Raw genomic sequence first — 20,701 nt, 5'->3', positions numbered from 1 at the left:
AATAAGGGGAAATGTCCGGAGAACGAACGAACGAACGAATGAACAAATGGCTCCTAGTGAGCCTGTATCCTTTTAATGTATGTGTTATTATCGCTTTCCATTGTAAATGTTACTTGAATTATTGAAATTCTATATTTAATGTTTTGGATGGATTGCTGCTTATGTGTTCGGAACCACACTGAGCTTTTAGCTCATCCCTTTAGTTTTGTTTTCCTTAACAGGGGAAGGCGAGCAAGGACGAGAGCTCTGTATAGACTAGCTTGGTCTAGTTCTTTTGTTTTGTAATGGTTCTCGCCCTAGTGCTTGGCACGGGCTGGTTGTATGGTGAATTGAGAACCTTTGTATCTTCGACGGTTGTACTTCCTTCTGAGATAACAATGTATATAATTTTGTTTTAAGTTTTGGATCCTTGTTTTGCTCTTTCTTGTGGTTTTATTTCTGAGTTGCTTGAGTGAACGACTGAGTCCCGGCGAGAGCTGGGCAGGCGGTCCGCCGAACCCTTTGGTTCGCCTTAGGGGGAGGTGGGGCTGTCACAGTATTCCTAACCACTCATGCAAGTGCTATGTTTGGATCATTGAGTACTAATGTCTAGGCTAGCTATGGTGTAATTTCTTTATGCATATGAATCCTATTTTCGTTGTGAATCAATTATATTCGTAACTAATCCATACCTATTCTCATGGTTATGAAATTAGCTACGAGTTCATTTCTTCAATGAAATTACATGAAATGAATTACTAAAACCACATAGGTGCACCTCTACTCTCGTGAGTGTACTCCCTATGTTTAGTACTTTTTGATCCAGTGTTAAATCTCAATTTTTATTGGAGAAACAACACCTTAGATAATCACAATTAATGGTACCAGATTAATTACGATTTAAAGAGCTAAAATGCTAAATAACTTGCTTAAATCATAGCAATCAAATAGCCAAAGAATAAACACTAACAATCATACAAAATTCAACCAAACTAAAGGCTTAAACTTTTAAAGACACATAATAAACACAAAATTCAGAACTTGAATATTAACCATATTTAAGAATCCAATACAAAAGATAAAGAGTTGGAGAAGAGATAACCCATGTCACTTGAGCTTTAACTCCTCCTTCTTCATCTTCATCTTCATCATAATCTAGCTACTATACAAGAAGGATGATTTGTAAGAATTGATTTCCAGTTTTCATGCTAAAATTGTCCTGTTTCTGACCGTGTCTGTTAGTCCATGTTAGAGGCCGAATCAGCCTCAGGTCAAAACATAAAAGTTGTAGGAAATGATATTTTACAACTTTCTGAAAAATTTTAGCTCAATAGGAGCATTGTAACATGTGAAATGACTGAAATACCCTTGACTGTCCATAAGCCCTGTTTTGCGGACAGTTTTCTGTTTTCGTGGAGATTTCCATTTTTGACCCTGAAAAAGCATGATTTGGATTTTGTGGTCTTCATAAGGAATGTAGGTATATGTCTTGGCTTCGAAACGCCATATGATTCGTTTCAATCCGATAAGTGTAACTTCAGTTGTGATTGTTATGCTGAAAGGTGTTTTATAGCCTATAATTTGTATGTGAAATTGTGGTTGTTTTGGAATGTGATTTGGTGTTTGATTGTAGGATGGAAATTGAAGAAATTAAGGGGAAATGCTGTCCATTTATTTTCTTGAAGTTTGAATAAGTAAAAGTGAGATTTGAAATGTGATTTGGGGATGCGTTGGACTTACTTGTCTTAGACTTACTGAGGTCCACTTTAGTGGTGTTATTTGAGCTAGATTCCATTTGAACTTGTACTTTTCCGCATGGTGAATGTGACAACCGTTTTAAACATGATACTTAGATACAAATGTCAAGTTTTGAAGTTCAAATGTTTACTCATTTTCTTTCCGAATCAAAGAAGAGTTGTATAGGGTTTCTCGGTCATAAAACCTAATTTTCTCAAGCGAGGCTTTAGGTGTGAATTTAGGGTTTGTTTATTTTCTTTTTCATATGATTTTACTCAAAACACTTATTATACGTTATTTCTTTGCATATGTGTTAGTTTTGAGCCAAACAAAAAGCTTTGCAAAAATTTGAAACAAATGCTTTTTCATATCTAGCCGTGTATCTGGCCAAGTCCTAGCCGGATTGACAGGGGAACAAGAAAAAATTGGGATTGCTCACTGCCTTGAATCCGACCGAGAATCCTGCCAAGTTCTGGCCGGATTGTGACGTGACACTGTTCATTTGTTTTCCGCGGGAATTTTCTAAAATTTTTTTTTGAGTATAGTTTTGTGGTTGGTTTGGGGAAACTCTTAGTTACTCATGTTCTTTGGTTTAAATGTACTCTTTTCACTTTAAAACTCATATTTATATAGTGTACTAGTACGTATTCGAATTTTCTTTGAATCACTTAAATCTTTGATGGTTGAAGCATAATGGGTATTTTTGGTTATTATTAGGGTTCCTCGGTGATTGAGGGTATTACCTGGAGGGTTACGTTGGATGTTATTTTGTGTAAATAGGTGAGTGTTCTTTGTTTGTTATGTTTCCGTTAACTATATGATTTGTTGTGGATATTTGATTAAATGATCAATGTTTGTTAAAAATGAATTTTACTAGGCGAGTGTGTACTTTATCGCACTCGACCTAAATGAAATGCGAAATTTTTAATGTTTAAGTGATTAAATGTTAGTTGCGCATGAATGTAAGCCTTTTGGCTGAATTGGGCCTTTGCCCTTCGTTGCCGGTAGACTCGAGCCAGAAGTGGACTCGGTCGGCCGATTTGGTGACCTTGGGTGAAAGTTTGGTATACTCGAATATTACCACATTGTCGGGTGGAGTCTAGCCAATGTCCAGAAGGGGGAAAGATGAAAAGAATGAACGAGTGACAATGTCAATGGCGGGGTTTTCACTTACAAAATGCATTTTAAAATTATCGGAGGAATAAGGAAATGAAAGGTGAATGAAAGAACGAAAGGCTCCATATGAGAATGTATCCTTTTAATGAATGTGTTATCATTGTTTTATATTGTTAATGTTTCCTAGATTACGTGTTATTACATGACTAATGTTCTTGTTTAAATTGATTATGTGTCTGGAACCTCACTGGGCTTTTATCTCATTCCGTTAGTTTTGTTTTCCTTACAGGGGATACGAGCAATGGCGAGAGACCTGTATAGAATAGTATAGTCTAGTTTTTGAATTTTGAATTTTGTAATTTGTACTCGCTCTAGTGCTTGATTAGGGTTGGAAGTATTGGAACTTAAAACTTTTGTTATATTCGGGTTGTATTTTATTGCGAGAAAGAAATGAATGTAAGTATGCGTTTCAAGTTTGGGATTTGGTTTTGTTTTATTTTTCCTCGAGATTTTATCTTATTTTGTTTGAAGTGAATGAACGAGTCCTGGCGAGAGTTGGGCAGGCGGTCCGCCGAACCCTTTGGTTCGCCTTAGGGGAAAGTGGGGCTGTCACAGATGGTATCAGAGCTCCTATCGAGCTCGTGCCGGGAGAGGGTTCTCGGACTGTGGGGATTGGCTTGTTAAGTGTGGAACAAATGTCTATTGTTGGGGATCTTAGATATGTATATTGGGTAGAAATCTCAAAAGTGGTTGATTTCCTCTTGAGCGTAGCTAACTCGAGTGGGAAAATGATCATATTTTCGGATTCTTGTACCCGAACACCAAAGAGTGATACCTTTATGATAAGTCGATATCCCGAGTAATATGAGAGTAAGTTTGAATGGCAAAAATCAAGACACAGGGAATGCGAATAGTCTGGATTTAGGATATATTGAAGATATTGGGGACCCTGATTACTCACGCGTATGTACTTGGTTGTACTTCGTCATGTTTTGATTAAGTATAGTGCCTGAACAATACATAGGGTTAATGTCTCATAGGATGTGTGAATTGCTATGATATGTATATAAAGAAAGTGTGTTATTTTCAATGAATTTATTAATTTTCATTTTATGATTTGAAAATGCTTTTATTGAACCTTATAACTATTTTATTTTGCTTATATTTATTTACGAATAAATATATGAATTTACGAATAAATGTATGAATTTCGAGGACGAAATTCTTTTAAGGATGGGAGATTGTGCTACCCAGAATTTTAGGACAATGTTTTTCCCTCGTTCTTTTAAAATTTCGATTTATTTCTTTTGTTTTAAAAACATTATTTTTTTTATTGGACACTTTAAATTTAAATCAAAACCCTAGTTTTACTTGTGACTAAAAGGTTATTATGTAATTGAGTTTATGTATGACAATGCATATTTTATTATAGGTAATTATTATGGTTGGCTGGTTAGTAGATTAATGAAATGTAATTAAGCTTGTGAATTTCATTAAGTTAGTGATCGATGGAGTTAATTGTAAAGATTAAAAGAAGTTGGGGTCATAGTGTGAGGACTAGCAAAGTAAGATTATTAGTAACATCAAAACTTCTAGGATCTTCCTAAGTTTAAATTTGATTGGTGGAGAAAAAGTCTAAGTTGACTATTGGCTTAAATATCTTCTATTGTTAGTAAATAAAAAACAAAGCCAAAAATTAAGAGGAAAAGAGAGAGAGGGCCGAGAGCTCTATGGGAGGTTCAAGAGGAAAAGTTTCAACTTTGGTTTCTTGATTTCTTGCTCAATCTTGCAATCTAACCGATAGCTTCACCAAATAATCCATAGAAATTGCTTAGGAAGGTGGATTGCTATCTTGGAGTGGAGTGTTTTGGTGGTTCAAGCTTCCTAGGGGTTGTTGTGCTTCTCTAATGCTAGGTAAGGTTGGTATTAGTTCATGTTTGTGTTCTTTATTGGTTTACAAGTGAAAGTTATGGCTTGTTTAGGTAGATTTCATGATTTTAGTAGTGGTTATAGTAAATTCCAGCCTTCTAGTGTAATTTTCAGCTTTGGTTGGTGAAATGGATGGTTGTTCTTGGAGTTCATGTCATGGTAATGCTTATTCTTAGTGTATGGAAGTGAATTCATGGTTAAAAATTGTTGGGTTTGTAGCATATAAAATTTCGGTCAGCAAGAAAGGTGATTTGTAAGAATTGATTTCCAGTTTTCATGCTGAAATTGTCCTGTTTCTGACCGTGTCTATTAGTCCATGTTAGAGGCCGAATCAGCCTCAGGTCAAAACATAAAAGTTGTAGGAAATGATGTTTTACATGTTTAGTCCATGTTTAGCTCAATAGGAGCACTGTAGTATGTGAAATGACCAAAATACCCTTGACTGTCCATAAGCCCTGTTTCGCGGACAGTTTTTTGTTTTCGTGCAGATTTCCATTTTTGACCCTGGAAATGCATGATTTGGCTTTGGAGGTCTGCATAAGGAATGTAGGTATATGTCTTGGCTTCGAAACGCCATAAGATTCGTTTCAATCCGATAAGTGTAGCTTCAGTTGTGGTTGTTATGCCGAAAGGTGTTTTATCGCCTATAATTTGTATGTGAAATTGTGGTTGTTTTGGAATGTGATTTGGTGTTTGATTGTAGGATGGAAAGCGAAGAAATTAAGGGAAAATTCTGTCCATTTATTTTCTTGAAGTTTGAATAAGTAAAAGTGAGATTTGAAATGTGATTTGGGGATGCGTTGGACTTACTTGTCTTAGACTTACTGAGGTACACTTTAGTGGTGTTATTTGAGCTAGATTCCATTTGAACTTGTACTTTTTCTCATGGTGAATGTGACAACCGTTTTAAACATGATACTTAGATACAAATGTCAAGTTTTGAAGTTCAAATGTTTACTCATTTTCTTTTCGAAACCAAGAAGAGTTGTATAGGGTTTCTCGACCGTAAAACCTAATTTTCTCAAGCGAGGCTTTCGGTGTGAATTTAGGGTTTGTTTATCTTCCTTTTCATATGATTTTACCCAAAACACCTGTTATACGTTATTTTTTTACATATGTGTTAGTTTCGAACCAAACAAAAAGCTTTGCTAAAATTTGAAACAAATGCTTTTTCATATTCGGCCGTGTATTCGGCCAAGTCTTTGCCGGATTGCTGGCCGAATTGATAGGGAAAGAAGAAAAAATTGGGATTGCTCACTGCTTTGAATCCGGTCTAGAATTCGGTCGGATATCCGGCCAAGTTCTGGCCGGATTGTGACGTGACACTGTTCATTTGTTTTCCGCGAAAATTTTCTAAAAACTTTTTTTGTGTATAGTTTTGTAGTTGGTTTGGGGAAACTCTTAGTTACTCATGTTCTTTGGTTTAAATGTACTCTTTCCACTTTAAAACTCATATTTATATAGTGTACTAGTACGTATTCGAATTTTTTTTGAATCACTTAAATCTATGATGGTTGAAGCATAATGGGTCTGTTTGGTTATTATTAGGCTTCCCCGGTGATTGAGGGTATTATCCGGAGGGTTACATTGGACGTTATTTTGCATAAATAGGTGAGTATTGTTTGTTTGTTATGTTTCCGTTAATTATATGATTTGTTGTGGATATTTGATTAAATGATAAATGTTTGTTAAAAATGAATTTTACTAGGCGAGTGTGTACTTTATCGCACTCGACCTAAATGAAATGTGAAATTTTCAATGTTTAAGTGATTAAATGTTAGTTGTGCATGAATGTAAGCCTTTTGGTTGAACTGGACCCTTACCCTTCGTTGCCGGTAGACTCGAGTCAGAAGCGGATTCGATTGGGCGATTTTGGTGATCTTGGGTGAAAGTTTGGTATACTCGAGTATTTCCACATTGTCGGGTGAAGTCTGGCCAATGTCCAGAAGGGGGAAAGATGAAACGAATGAACGAGTGACAATGTCAATGGAGGGATTTTCACTTACAAAATGCATTTTAAAATGATCAGAGGAATAGGGAAATGAAAGGTAAATGAAAGAACGAAAGACTCCATGTGAGCATGTATCCTTTTAATGAATGTGTTATCACTAATTTATATTGTTAATGTTTCCTAGATTACGTGTTATTACATGACTAATGTTCTCGTTTAAGTTGATTATGTGTCTGGAACCTCACGAGGCTTTTAGCTCATTCCGTTAGTTTTGTTTTCCTTACAGGGGATGTGAGGATCTCAAAATTGCATTAATTTCTGAAAATTAAAATCAAAATATTATTTAAATGTTGAAATTATTAAATAATATGTATTTATATTATTAATGATGTTCTCACTTATATAAATGTTATATTTTAATTTACATGAATTTTTTTTTAATTTATTTGACGGTTCGCGCTCGGCTAAGCATTAGGGTGAATTTTTGCGCACTGATGCGCAATGTAGCCCTAAGTTGAAATGTAGGGTATGTAGAGGTTATAAAAATGTACAACTAAGCTAAGGAAATGTGAAATGGGGAATTCCCACCAGTAGATAAAATTCTCGCGCGTAAACGCGATTCAATTCAAAATTTCCCCACCCTTAATGGCAGGCCCAAAAGTCAACAAACCTATACTTTAGCTTACCTTCATTTTCAACCTATCTTCTCCCAGCTTTCACGTCCATATCTTCCCTCCAAGCTCCCGATCCTCTGGTGCAAGAAGAAGCAGAAGCCGCTGCCATTCCAAGCTTCTAACAGCCTTCCATCCTCAGCCATTCACACCCCAATCTTCAAGCTTCCATTTCCAGCTTCCACCTCCATTCTTGGCTGCTGTCTCGACCGAGCAAGGAGGAGGAAGATCGCTGCTGCTGCTGCCGGCGTTGCGTCGGACCAGGGGAGAAGGAGAAACCAGCTGCCATTTTTCTTTCCTCCAACCACAGAACCTTCCAAGCTGACTCAAAAACCCCAGACCCAAGCTTCTCTTCACCTTAACGTTTGCTGCTGTGTTGCTGCTGTCGGTGGTCAGACCGAGAGGGAAACAGAGAGCAAGGGAGCCGGATGACCCTCTGTGGTTCTAGGAGCAACTTGAGGAACTAGACAATACCTTTAGCTAGTAAACAACCCACTTGAAGGTAACAAACTCCAGCTTAGCACCTTAGCCAAAATTTTCAGATTTTTGCAGCTTTTGGTTCTTGAAATGTTAGCTTGCGTTGGTGAAACTTGTTGGGTTGCTGATCCTCTAAGCTAATGATTGATGAAGCTAGAGGTGTTTTATGTGTTTATATGTGTGTTTTGTGGTGGTTAAATGTTGGGAAAATTTTAAGAATGAAAATGGGGTGCTGGCCGGATGAGGGAGCAATTTTCCAGCTTTGTTACCGGTTGTTGTTTTGCAATTTTTGCTTAGGTAATGAACTGGATTGCTTGTTGGGAGGTTAGACTAATTAGTTGTGATTGTTATGGACTTAAAGTATGAGTTATAAGTTGAAGATGGTTGAGCAAAAAGAGGAGAAAATTCTGCTCTGCTAAACCGAACCAGCAGGCCTGTTTTTCTTCCATTTTTACCCGAAATTTTGAGCTGGATTTTGTGAAGTTATTGAGCTATTTAAATCGTGTATATGTTCACCTATATGTGTAGAGCAGTTTTGGTGAAAATGTAGCTTTGGTGCAATGGGAAATTTCATTGAAAAATCAAAGAGAAAAATGCCCCTTGAGCTGTCCGAAAAATTCTGGAAATTTCCAGATTTTTGGGCGAATTTGGGGTTTGGTTTTGACAAGTTTTTTTTGAACCATTTGAGCTGTAAACATGTTAACTTATATGTGAAGTATTGTTTGGGTAAAAATGTAGCCTTTGAGTAGTTGAAAAAGTTTGGACAAATTGAAGAGAAAATGGACTGCTTGTACCGAATGCACTTGAAAATTTTTCCAGCTTTGCATGAGACATGTTGAATGATTTTCACGTTAACATGAACGCAATTTGACTTGTGTTTAGTTAAGGGGTGTGTATAGCTCAATTTGGGGACAAAATTTAGTAGAGTTTACGTTCAAAAAATGGACCAAAATTTTATTCTTCACGAGGCTACCCAAAACAGAAATTTTGTTTGAAATTACAAATGATTTTGACGTTTGGATTTCATTTTGGTTAAATGTGGACTAAATCTGTCCCGAAAATATTTTCTAGCATTAACCTTTGTTACTAGGTCCACTTCGAGTCAATAACCTTGAATTTTATTAGACCAAATGCCCTATTTCAAGAAGTATGCCAAATCTGGAAATTTTCTTGAAAACTCAAGTTTTTTTGCCTTCATGAAAATCGTGGAACCAAGTTGGTCAATGGAATTTGGTAAACTTAAGGAGTTTCTATTTTATAGAAATTCCAACGACTAGTTTTACTTGGTTTATATGATTTCCTCTTAAAGGAATTTCCCAAGATATTTTTGGGGAAAATTAGAAGGGAAAATTTCTCTAAATGGGTAAATGTGATTTTTCTCAACCTGTGACACCAAAGTGGTGTTAATTGCTTATATGACTCTAGAACTTGGTTACTGAAATATTTGACGAATTTAGCAAGTTTTTGGTTTTAAAGAAACCTCAAAATTTAATTTCATTCGAAATTTGTGGATTTCACTTTGAGAAAACGATTAATACTAGTTTGGGATTTTTGAGTGAAATTAAATGCTAGTTGACTCGAGTTAAATTCGCCAACTCAAAAGTGGAAATTTATGTGAAATATTTGTATGATTTTAGGAGTTGGTGAAGAGCACTGTGACGACCCCACTTCCCCCTAAGGCGAACCAAAGGGTTGGCGGGCCGTCTGCCCAGTTCTCGCCAGGACTCACGCAAGCATTCTAACCCAAAACCTTCCGACGATTAACCTAAGCTATTACAAAAATGATTCTTCCGAAACAAATCGATTTCTATCACCACATTAACTTCAGAGATAGCAGTGTACTAAAACAGCCAGTCAACGGCTCCTAAACATCCCATGCGTTACAACCAGGGAATAGGGTCGTGCAATTCGGATATACAAATAACATTCATACAAACCAGATATCGAAATTAGGTTTTACACTTTTCCAGCTTCAAGTGGCAATCTAAAACAAAAGTACATAATTCAAGTTGAAGCATAACACAACCCACACAATAGCCGTAATATCCATTACATCCAAAAGAAAAGAAACATAAGTAAGTTCAAGGCTTTCAGTTTCCAGAACCTGTCAAGGAAAACAAATAAACGTGGGGTGAGCTAAAGCTCAGTGGTGCCCCAAAACATGCACTCACATAAATCAAACAACAGATAACAATTTAAACAAATTTAATCAATTAAGAAAGCGTATAACAGCACAAGGTAGGATACAGGGGCTCTCGGGAGCCATTCTCCTCGCTTGATCAGATACCCTCGTAGTTGACCCTCCGTCAACTTTCACTACTTATAGTCCATGTAGATCCACTTATTTTAATCCTAACCCGTCACCATTCATACCTCTGCTTCGGGCCCGAACTTCGTCTACCGACGCAGTATACTCGAGATATACCCGTATAAAATTAGTCGAGGGATTCACCCACCGACGTTATGGTAGTTGGATTCACGAGTCGAGGGATTCACCCAACGACGCAACTACATTTAGATTCACGGATTCATAAGTTATGGTAGTTGGATTCACGAGTCGAGGGATTCACCCAACGACGCAACTACATTTAGATTCACGGGTTTATTAGAAAATGTTTCACACACGTCACCACTCGAACGGCTAGTGCGATAAAGTACACACTGCTCACTTCGATGGATCAGATGTAACGCCCCACTTCTCCCTAAGGCGAACCAAAGGGTATCCGCGGGACGCCTGCCCAGCTCTCGCCAGGACTCACTACAATCCATCATTCAAGAGCTCGAAATACTATAAGTAACTTCAATACATAATTAAAGTACTTCAAATATCTTACACTTACAACTATGTAGCTTTCAAACTTAAATACAATCCAACGGAAAAGAGTACTATAGCCATCCGTTATAATGTAACTCAAAGTCTTCAAAAGAGAACAATCTAGTACTACTCACGAGCACCCTTGGTCTCTAACCCTAAAAAGAAATCCACAACGTGGTATGAGCTACACAGCCCAGTGAGGTTCCAAGACACTCTAACAGTTCAAATAAATCAAGTAAGTTAGGCATATCATATGCATGGTTCAAGGTTACATAATGGCGTGTTATCATGAGACAATAATCATTGTACAGGTAATTTGAGCATATCATAGGTATGGCACGTTTTCATAAAACGGTTATCATTATGTAAAATAAACACACATTGAAGGATACGGTGTTCCAGTGGAACTCTGTCGGTCATCTGCACCTTATGACTCACTACAAGAAAATTGTTCATCAGTGACAACACAAAGTCATCACAGAACATACAAATATCGTCACAAATACCTTTTATTGACGACTTTTTGATCGTCACAAAGTCGTCACTAAATCCCCGTCGGTAAAAGTAAACAGTGACGACCTAAAATGTCGTCACTAAATAGTTGTCATTAGTGACGACAATCTGGAAGTGTTTTATTGACGACTTGATCTTTTGTCAAAAATGCTCTACTTAAGATCGTCACTAAAAAGCACCGAAAGCCATTGTATATAACTATTTTACTGACAACAATTGTCGTCACAAATGTAACTTAGATTTAGTGACAGTCTCTGTTGTGACAAGGAGTTTTTATTTTCTAATTTGTGACAACTTTTTTTTGTCATTAGATAATTTCTCAATAGCTTAATAATCATAATTTGGCCTGTAATCATTGCTAAATCATTGATTTTAAACAAACCATACAAATAAACATGAACGATTGATAACCAAAAGTATTTGCATTAGATTACATGGTAATAATATAGCATTCTCAAATGCCAAATTCAAGTGTACATTACCCAACTAATGCCTACAAAAATAACATTTGTCCAAAATATCACTTGTACATAAGGTACATTTACAAAAGCAATCACAGTTTAAGAAATTGAAGAACTTTTAAATGAACCACTCCATGAGCAAAAGGCAATTTTGTCTTCAATATTCTTCAACCATAACCATAGTTATCTTCCGAAAGCTAGTATGAATAGCATTTATCTGTCATAAAAGGGTAAAAGAAGTAGGTAAGGGGAGGAGTACAATAATAAAGAACAAGTAATGAGACTTAGATTATTAAGACAAAAATTACAATTCATTAAGAACCTCATATAATTTGGGCCCACATATTACAACACCAGCAAGAAGTTAGAAATCACAGTCCAATCTATACAAATACAACACTGCATAAGCTCAACTAAAGAGCTCTCTAAAACAGTTTTTTTTTATTTTCTTTCTTCTTTAAATAGCTCAACTTATTGAACAATTAAATTGGACTCCCACAGTAATTGTTGTTTAATCTTTAGATGAATTCGGTGTAGTTGAAGTCCACAGAGAATGGACTCCACAGGTTGGATTGCCATTTTTCTTCAAAATATTTTTAGGTTTCCGTAAATACATTTTCTAATCACTCTTTTATCTCATATACATCATATCACTACGGTATTTTTTTTTTTTTTTACAAAAACTCCAGAAAATAGCAATCGAAACAGGCATCATACTTCGATATTTTCCTTTGACAAAAAGGAAAACATCATGAAGTCCTGTAACATCATTTGAAGTCAAGTTGTTTCATTCTAGTTAAAAGCAATGGACCAACACATCTACAAAGGTGGAGATATGGATGCTGTTAATTTCCAGTTGTCATCCACACACATAGTTCCAGATAGAGATTCTTTTGCTCAGGCAATTGATAGTGAATATTTTCCTAGGCCTTAGTAGTTAAATGATATACCCTACGCCCAGACCAGAACAACATTCTTGTGGCTTTGTTCTAATATCAGATATTTTGATCTGGATGTGTGTTAGTCCAACCTTTCACATAATTACACAAGAAATGAGGCATTAATGTGAACCAGTATTTTGTCAGTCTGAAAACCATTTTTAAGACTAGGCGACCTTGGAAGCCAAGCAATTGGTTAAAATTTCCCACTACTGATTCTAGTTTTCAAACAGGATCCAAACTAGTTTTCTATGTACAATAACTACATGCTTGTTCAGCTATTCTCAGCTTACCCCAAGGGTGCTTTTATTCTGAATTCGCACTTTCTCAGCTCAAGTTAAAACAGATGTCAAAACCAACAATGAATACCGAAAAACTTGCCTTAATTAACCAAATCAGAAAACTTGCGCAAGAAACCCACTGTAGCTTGGTGATGCTATGCTACTGGTCTTAAGTGTAGAATTTAGAAGCCTAATTTGATTCTCTGTCTCAATTTCGTTTCCAAATCCTCCGTTGATGGAATCTTCCCACCATTCCTCAAAGTTCTGGACCACCAGACCTTTAATTCATCCTGTTAGGTGAGCACGTAGAAAACAATTGGTCTCAACACAGAGATAGATTCAAGAAATCTACCATTAACAACTAAACAGAAAATTCAAATGGAAATGAAAACCCAAATAGTACCAAGCATCAGATACCAAATACAAAAGCATTAAATATTTACACCACCACAGCCGAGCATTTAATACCTCCAACACTCACAGAAATGGAAGTTTTAGAATCTTTCACTGGTTCCCCTGCTTGCTCCACCGTTAATACACATGCCAAGGACAAGAAAGGGAAAGTGGTAAAGTACATAAGATAAATAAGTACCATCAGTGCTTATAAGCAATAAATGGTTTCCAAAAGTAGCATCCTGAAACAGATTTCCCAAAATGCAGTTTCACATATGGCTTACCTGTAATACAAGCAACGTAGTAGCCAGTTCCACCTAATCCTGTTTCCCATTTACCAAGTCGCAAGCACAGGAAAAGACCTTCCAAATGTAACAGTGAGACATCGGAGTTTATCCATCTGAAGCAGAAGCTACTTCTAAGAGTTCAGCATTTAAAAAGGTGCTCAGTACAGATATATAAATAGCATTGGAATTAAATTTTATTAAGAAAGACTGAACCTATGCAGGGATCCCAAATACTTTAGAATGACAGAGGGTAACACAGACAGGAGACGAACAACTTATCATAACATTGGAATGCAATAATAAGATTTCCTCCTTAAGTAGCAATGTTTATCATATCATCATCCAAAACCAAATAATTCACTGAACTTAGTTGTCAAAAAGGCACCATATCATTCACCGCTTTCTAAAATACATCAACAAGGTGTAAGAAATAGACAACAGGCAAATACCAGTGTAGTTAAGAGCACTGTAATTCTCCAATAGGACCATCTCTCCATGAAAATCAACTATCTGTCTGCCTACATTCATCAGATTACCATTCGAACCATCATATTACCTTTTATCTGGGGAATTTAACAAAAATGGAGTCAACATCTGTCTCCCACTCAGGGCCAGTTCTTCCTTATCTAATTCTCTGCTTTAGTTCCTCACATACTGACCAATCTACTCCCATTATACTTATAGAGCCATATAAGATCAATCTTTTTTGCACGGCAAAAAAAGAGCATGCAGTCAAAACTCATATGCTCTATTTTTGTACAATCAAACCTCGTAACATATACAAATTTTGACCATGAAGATTGTAAGTGTTCAGTAATGCACAGAATACATAGATTCAAAGTCTAACATAGATAGAAAGGAGTATATACTTACCCAAACATCACAATAATTGGGAATTCCATAGCAGGGACCAATAGCATCAGCATAATGAGCTGCAAGTGTGGTAATATTTTTCTTTGGATCTGGTCTTGACAATGCTAGAATCATTGGCTTGTGGGGATTTGTGAGAAACCGCATTACCTGTCAAAACAGTTACTAAGATGTAAGGTAAACATTCCCAGGTAAGAGCAAAATCAGTTATGAAAACCACCTACTCACTTCTGACCATATTGGAGGGAGTGCTTTAGGTGAAGCACCATCACCATTGGTTAGTGCTACAAGTTCACCATCGACTTCGGCTGTGTCTTCTTGTGCTATGACATTGCTGAAGTCCATCCCAGGAGGGATAACCTGAAAAATGTAGCTAAAACTAGCAGATATTAGAACCTTCATAAATGTATATACACTTGAGCAGATGTCTAGACTTTCTCATGATGCTCTCCTGGCTGCAGAATTCAAGAACCTAAGTGAAAATCATAGTCTCATTGACAACAGCCATCTGCCATACTAGTGCTTAATAGGAAATAACAAAGGCAGATCATACATGTCTAATGAAATCTTCTAAGTTCCTCAAAAGAGGCATGCTATCAATTAAAAACCATTACTGCACTGGAGTAATGAGCCTTGTCTTAGTAGCTTACCATTCCAGGGAATTACTTTAGTTGAACAAAAAAACAAAGAAGCAATAACTATCTAAATTGCTTTGCTTATTTTAAGAACCAACACTAATGCACAAGTTTCAGCTAAAGCAATAGCACATCAATTTAATTTCTCAACAGTATGCTTACCGCCATCCTTGGCATGTAGCGACCATGGCAATTGACCCCTCTTCTTGCACGGGCCCTCAAAACTTTCTCAAGCTTTACATCAAATCCATCATATAGTCCCCACTGTTCATCAATCTCCTGCTTGGTGCTTGTAATAACAAGTTCTGCAGCATCAAGTGAAAGTTCTTCTGCTTCTACCCTACGCATAATTTTGTATGTAGAATTAATGTCCTCTTTTGATTGCCTTCCTTGTTTCAGAAGTTGTTCTAGCTTGTTTCTACCGAGTGAGTGCCCTGTCAGAACCATATGCAGTCAAAACTCATATGCTCTATTTTTGTACAATCAAACCTCGTAACAAATACAAATTTTGACCATGAAGATTGTAAGTGTTCAGTAATGCACAGAATACATAGATTCAAAGTCTAACATAGATAGAAAGGAGTATATACTTACCCAAACATCACAATAATTGGGAATTCCATAGCAGGGACCAATAGCATCAGCATAATGAGCTGCAAGACAATTCCTCAATGCCGGCTGTAATAACTCCCATGGCAGCGGAATTCTCACCCCCTGTGACCTCAACTCGTCATCCCTCCCCTCACTTCGCAAATGCTGAATTTCTTCCACAACATCCTCAATCTCATTGTGACCCCTCGAGTCACCCGAAAGCCCATGGCTATTTTCAGTAAAATTATCAGGTTTTTGGGTAGTAAAATCATCGAAATCAGATTTACAAGGGCAATCCTGACTTGCCCAATCTGCCGAAAATTTGCAAAAATCAAGCTTTGACCAACTGGGCATTTGCGAGATCTGCTTATAATAACAATCAAGGGCAATGCCTACAATGGAAGCTCGTTTAGTAGACTTCACCGCCATCTGGGGTTCGAGAGGAGGCGATAGAACGCCGACTAGAGGCCGAGACGAGGGGTTATTGTTAATGGGGTTCGATTTATTCGAAGGGGGATTTCGAGAGGAGTGATAAAGAGAAGGTTGAGAGAGATCACGAATTGAAATGAGCACGGGTATACCCGAATGAGCCTTGACTTCAGATGAGTAGAGGACAAGAAGGACAGCTTCGAAGCCGGCGAGATTAGGGGTGGGGGAGATAGCGGATGTGGTGGAGGAGGAGTGGATGCGGGATAGATAGAAGGAGGAGAGGAGAGGGATATAGCAGAGGACAACGAGGCGGAGTTCGGAGTCAGCGGAGAGAAAGGTGTCGTATAGCCACAGGCAAAGAGAGTCGTCGTCGGAGCCGGATGAAGGGGAGGAGAGGGAAGATGAGATGGAAGAATAGGCGGCGGAAGAGAGGAGGAGGGAGCGGGCAGGGCGGTCGGAGTCGGCAAGGAACGAGAGAACTGAGGAGGTTTCGGGGAGAAGAGTGGAGAGGAGATGGATTCGAGTGCGGGCTTTTGATATGGACTCCCACCAGGAGTGCATCGAGTCGGAGTTATTTGCTCCGGCAGCGATGCGGTGGGGAGCAGGACCACCGTTTTGGTGGTTGAAGGAAGTGGAGTTAGATGGGTTAATCTCGGTGGAAGAGGTGGATGAAGAAGGGGATCCACTCCTACCACTATAGCTAATTAAAACCTTCACCTTCGTCCCCAAACTCAATCTCTCAAACCCGTTTCCACCACCAACTCCGCTGAAAACCTTTATCTTGCACAATAAAAAAATGAAGTAATGGTATTCACAACTAAAATAATTCTAGTGGAGATGATTTCGCCCATAACTCAAACAATATCCAAAAAACTTGGGCACAAATTTTCATATCAAATTAACTGATAATCATTCTAAGTTAAGTAGTCACAAGTTTATTTACACTAATGAATTATTTATTTATTCAATTATTTTTATTCTAATGAAGTTATTACATATACAAGAAAATTAAATTAACAAGGAGGCTCGTAAGTATATAACAGTTAAAAATCATTAGAGAACACATAATGATTACAAAAACACAATGCTTTTTTTTTTATTTTTAATTTGGTTTGAAGCATAGATTTTATTGCTATAGTATTATTCTTTATTTTTTAGTACAAAAACACAAATTTTCATCAATATAGGTGGCAAAATTTGTTAATTACATATAAGTGAAAATATACTTTTATAATTTGTAAATATTTTAGCCCTGCAATTTTTTATAATTGCAGCACTAAAGTACATCATTAATTGAAAATAACGAAAGTCAAATTCTACAGTTATAACAGACTTTCATTAAAAATAATCAAATGCTATTAATAAGACATTATTGTTAAGTCAAAATCAAAGAAAATTTAGTGATGCCATAATGTTATCACTAATTTATTCAAGATTATAATGACAAGAAAAGTCGTCACTAATTAAATTGCTAGTTTTTAATATTGTCAATTGCTAGTTTTTAATACTTTTGTGAAAATATTGATAATGGTTGAGAAAATTTTGTTACATTACCGCAAGTGATAAATGTACTTTTGTTCTTTTTGAAACATTTATTTTAATGTTTAATTTTGTTTAAAACTATTGTACTAGTATAGATTTGCAAGACAAAACTTAAGTTCTCAATAGTTAAAAAATTCATTACAGAGAAAACACAAAGTAGTAGTTGCAAAATGTGTATAAATTACAAATATTTTAATGTGTATAAATTACAGTTTATTTTAATGTTTAATTTTGTTTGAAACTATTTTACTAGTATACATTTGCAAGACATAGATTTATGGGTAATTTCTTTTTTTTTTTGCTTTCACATATTTAATTTATGTTAAATACCAAAACCTACCAGTTTCCCTTCCATAAAAATATTAGTGCAACACTTTTTGAATTTTACTTACAAACATTTATGTATTTAACATAAATTAAATGATTCGGAGTGAAATGCCCATAAGGAGCAGAATATTTGTTCATGTAATGGAGGAAACTCACAAAGAGTTGGTACTTTATGGGCCATTTCTTTTTTAAAAAAAAATTTAATTTATGTTGAAAAGATAACCTGCCAGTTTTCGTTTTGTAAGAAATCAGTGTAACACTTTTTGAATTTTACTTACAAACATTTATAAATTTATCATAAATTATATGTTTGAGAGTAAAATGCCCATAAAAAGTTGGTACTTTGAATAGATAATGCTCATTTGCCCATAAATTACACTCCCTGAAGGCTATTTTGTTAATTACTTTGTAGTACTTTGTTATTCCTTTGCTAATACTACTTGGCATGTAGTACAAAGGATAAATCTGGCATAAATTTCTTATTCCATTGATAAAAAGACCTGTCTGCCTTATAACTATTGTAATGAAAGATATATCTTTAGAGTTTATAACAAATTATTACTTAAGTTTGAGAAAATTATAAAATATTTATGCATAGTTTATCAAGATACCATTCGCAATTTCCTAATAAAAAAATAGGGGCTAAATTGTAAAAGTTAGGGTGCCATAATAGAAATAATAAAATTGGTGTATTACATATGGGGGTTAAATTGCAAAAGTTAGAGTGCCATAGTAGAATTAATGAAATTGGTGAATTACATATGGGGCTAAATTACAAAAGTTAGGGAGTAATAATAGAATTAAAGAAATCGGTGTACTACATATGGGGCTAAATTGTAAAAGTTAAGGTATCATAATGGAATTAATGGAATTTTTTACAACATTTGGGGTTAAATCGCAAAAGTTAGGGTGGCACAGTAGAATTAATGAAAGTGACTTAGAAATAAGTACTTTAAACAGTGACGATCAATTCTTGTCACTAAATCCGAATCGGTAGAGTGACAGTGACGATATTAGAAGTTGTCACTATATAGAGCATTTTAGTGACAACTTTTTCAAGGTCGTCACTGAAGACTTAGTTGCTTTGAGCAATTATGACAACTTTCCTTGTCGTCACTAAACAACCACGTTTTGTGACGACTTTTGTCGTCACTAAAAAATGTTGTCACTAATGACCATATTTCTTGCAGTGTAGTTTGTGACGAAAATAACGGGTCGTCACTAAACATTTAGTTGCTTTGATGCAATTGTGACAACTTTAGGTGTCGCGACTAAAGAAGCTCCTTTTGTGACGACCTATTGTCATCACTACAAAATGTTGTCACTAATAACTTTTTTTTTAGTGATCAGTGACGACAACAAAAAGTCGTCCGTAAATAGGCCAAGCAATAGTGATGATGTTCTTAATGTCGTCACTATTGTGTGTTCTAAACACTCCCGCGCTCTTACTAAATCTTGGCGGGAATTTACTAGTGACGACTTTTCTAAGTCGTCACAAATGAGTTGGCTCCCATTAGAGGTTTGTGACGAGTTAGAAAGTCGTCAATAAAGGATCCACTTTTGTGACAATTATTTTTCGTCACAGAGAAAAGTTGTCACTGATGACCAATATTCTTGTAGTGACTTCCGGATCCCCTCGGTTTGACTGGCCATCACCTTATCCCTCCAGTGGTAATACTCGAGTATACCGAAACGGTGTCCCAAGGTTCCAACCTACCCGACCGAGCCCAGTCCTGGCTCGAGTAGGTTAGTAACCATGAGCAGGGCCCAGTTCAGCTTAGAGCTTACAACATGCGCAAGTAATCAAGTAATTCGGCAAAAGGTAAAATTCATCATTTGAGTAGGTCGAGTGAGATAAAGTACACACTCGCCTAACAATGATGGACAGCTTCATATAACATGCGATTCATGATAATCAAGTGATCAAGTAAGTTGGTGATCACGTAAGCAGATAATCAAGTAAGCAAGTAGCCGAATAGATTAGAAAACGGTAAGTAAACATGGTTAACGGTAAACGGTTAACGGTGGTAATTACGGTTAATTGGTAGACATATGTCATTTTAATAGGCCACCATTGGCCGTTTTCACTTTTCAACGTAAGAGTCGAGGAGATTCACTCCAACCTACTTATGCTGTCATAGCATAATTAATCATTTAAACACATCATGTAGATATGCTCTCCAAGCATTTCATATCTAGTATTTCAAGTAATCACATAAATATGCTCTTTAAGCATTTCATATCGAATAGTTCAAGTAGTCACGTAAATATGCTCTTCAAGTGTTTCATATCGAATAGTTCAAATATACATATTTCAGGTATTTCATGTCGAGTAATTCAAGTATACCTTATTCAGATATGCATGAGTGTGGTAAATACTTAACATATAGTAGTTAACACTTAATAATCATGGGTTATGCATGTCATAGACTTATTCCAATTACGTATTCCTATATGGAACACTCACCTATAGCAACAAGAGAGTAATACTCAAACAATGTCTAGGCGTCCACTTCGAGTTCCTCTTGAAGGTCCCCTTGAGCGCCTGGGCAAATAACCATTAACTATTATACACTATCACTTAGAACCCCTACTTATCAAAGAAGGTTATACAATCTAAGGGGAATTCATTAATTGGGCCTTAATTATTAATAATCGAGGCTCAAGAGTAAAGTTTTAAAGTCTAAAGAGAGAGACTAATATTTTCCATGAAATCGAGTTCAAAATGTTCAATCGGTATCGAGAAAAGAAGGCAAGTT

The 20,701-nt window shown here is 36.3% G+C and overlaps 2 protein-coding genes across 2 annotated transcripts; both read right to left on the bottom strand.

Annotated features, from left to right (window-relative positions):
• Positions 1-13,462: 13,462 nt before the first annotated feature.
• Positions 13,463-15,500, bottom strand: LOC113760033 (probable sucrose-phosphate synthase 3). Its single transcript, XM_027302611.1, has 6 exons — positions 15,216-15,500; positions 14,647-14,778; positions 14,422-14,568; positions 13,762-13,781; positions 13,546-13,661; positions 13,463-13,503 (listed from the first exon to the last, which is right to left on the bottom strand). The coding sequence occupies exons 1-6, from the start codon at positions 15,498-15,500 to the stop codon at positions 13,463-13,465; spliced, it is 741 nt and encodes a 246-aa protein (XP_027158412.1).
• Positions 15,501-15,584: 84 nt separating this feature from the next.
• Positions 15,585-16,965, bottom strand: LOC113760032. The gene is made up of 2 exons (XM_027302609.1): positions 16,948-16,965; positions 15,585-16,853 (listed from the first exon to the last, which is right to left on the bottom strand). Exons 1-2 carry the CDS (start codon positions 16,963-16,965, stop codon positions 15,585-15,587), a joined length of 1,287 nt encoding a protein of 428 aa, XP_027158410.1.
• Between the last annotated feature and the right edge of the window lie 3,736 nt (positions 16,966-20,701).

Source organism: Coffea eugenioides, chromosome 2 (genome assembly GCF_003713205.1).
Source record: "Coffea eugenioides isolate CCC68of chromosome 2, Ceug_1.0, whole genome shotgun sequence".
Classification (NCBI taxonomy): Eukaryota; Viridiplantae; Streptophyta; class Magnoliopsida; order Gentianales; family Rubiaceae; genus Coffea; species Coffea eugenioides.
The sequence above is the reverse complement of the archived record's forward strand: the minus strand, read 5'-3'. Positions and strand labels throughout refer to the sequence as shown.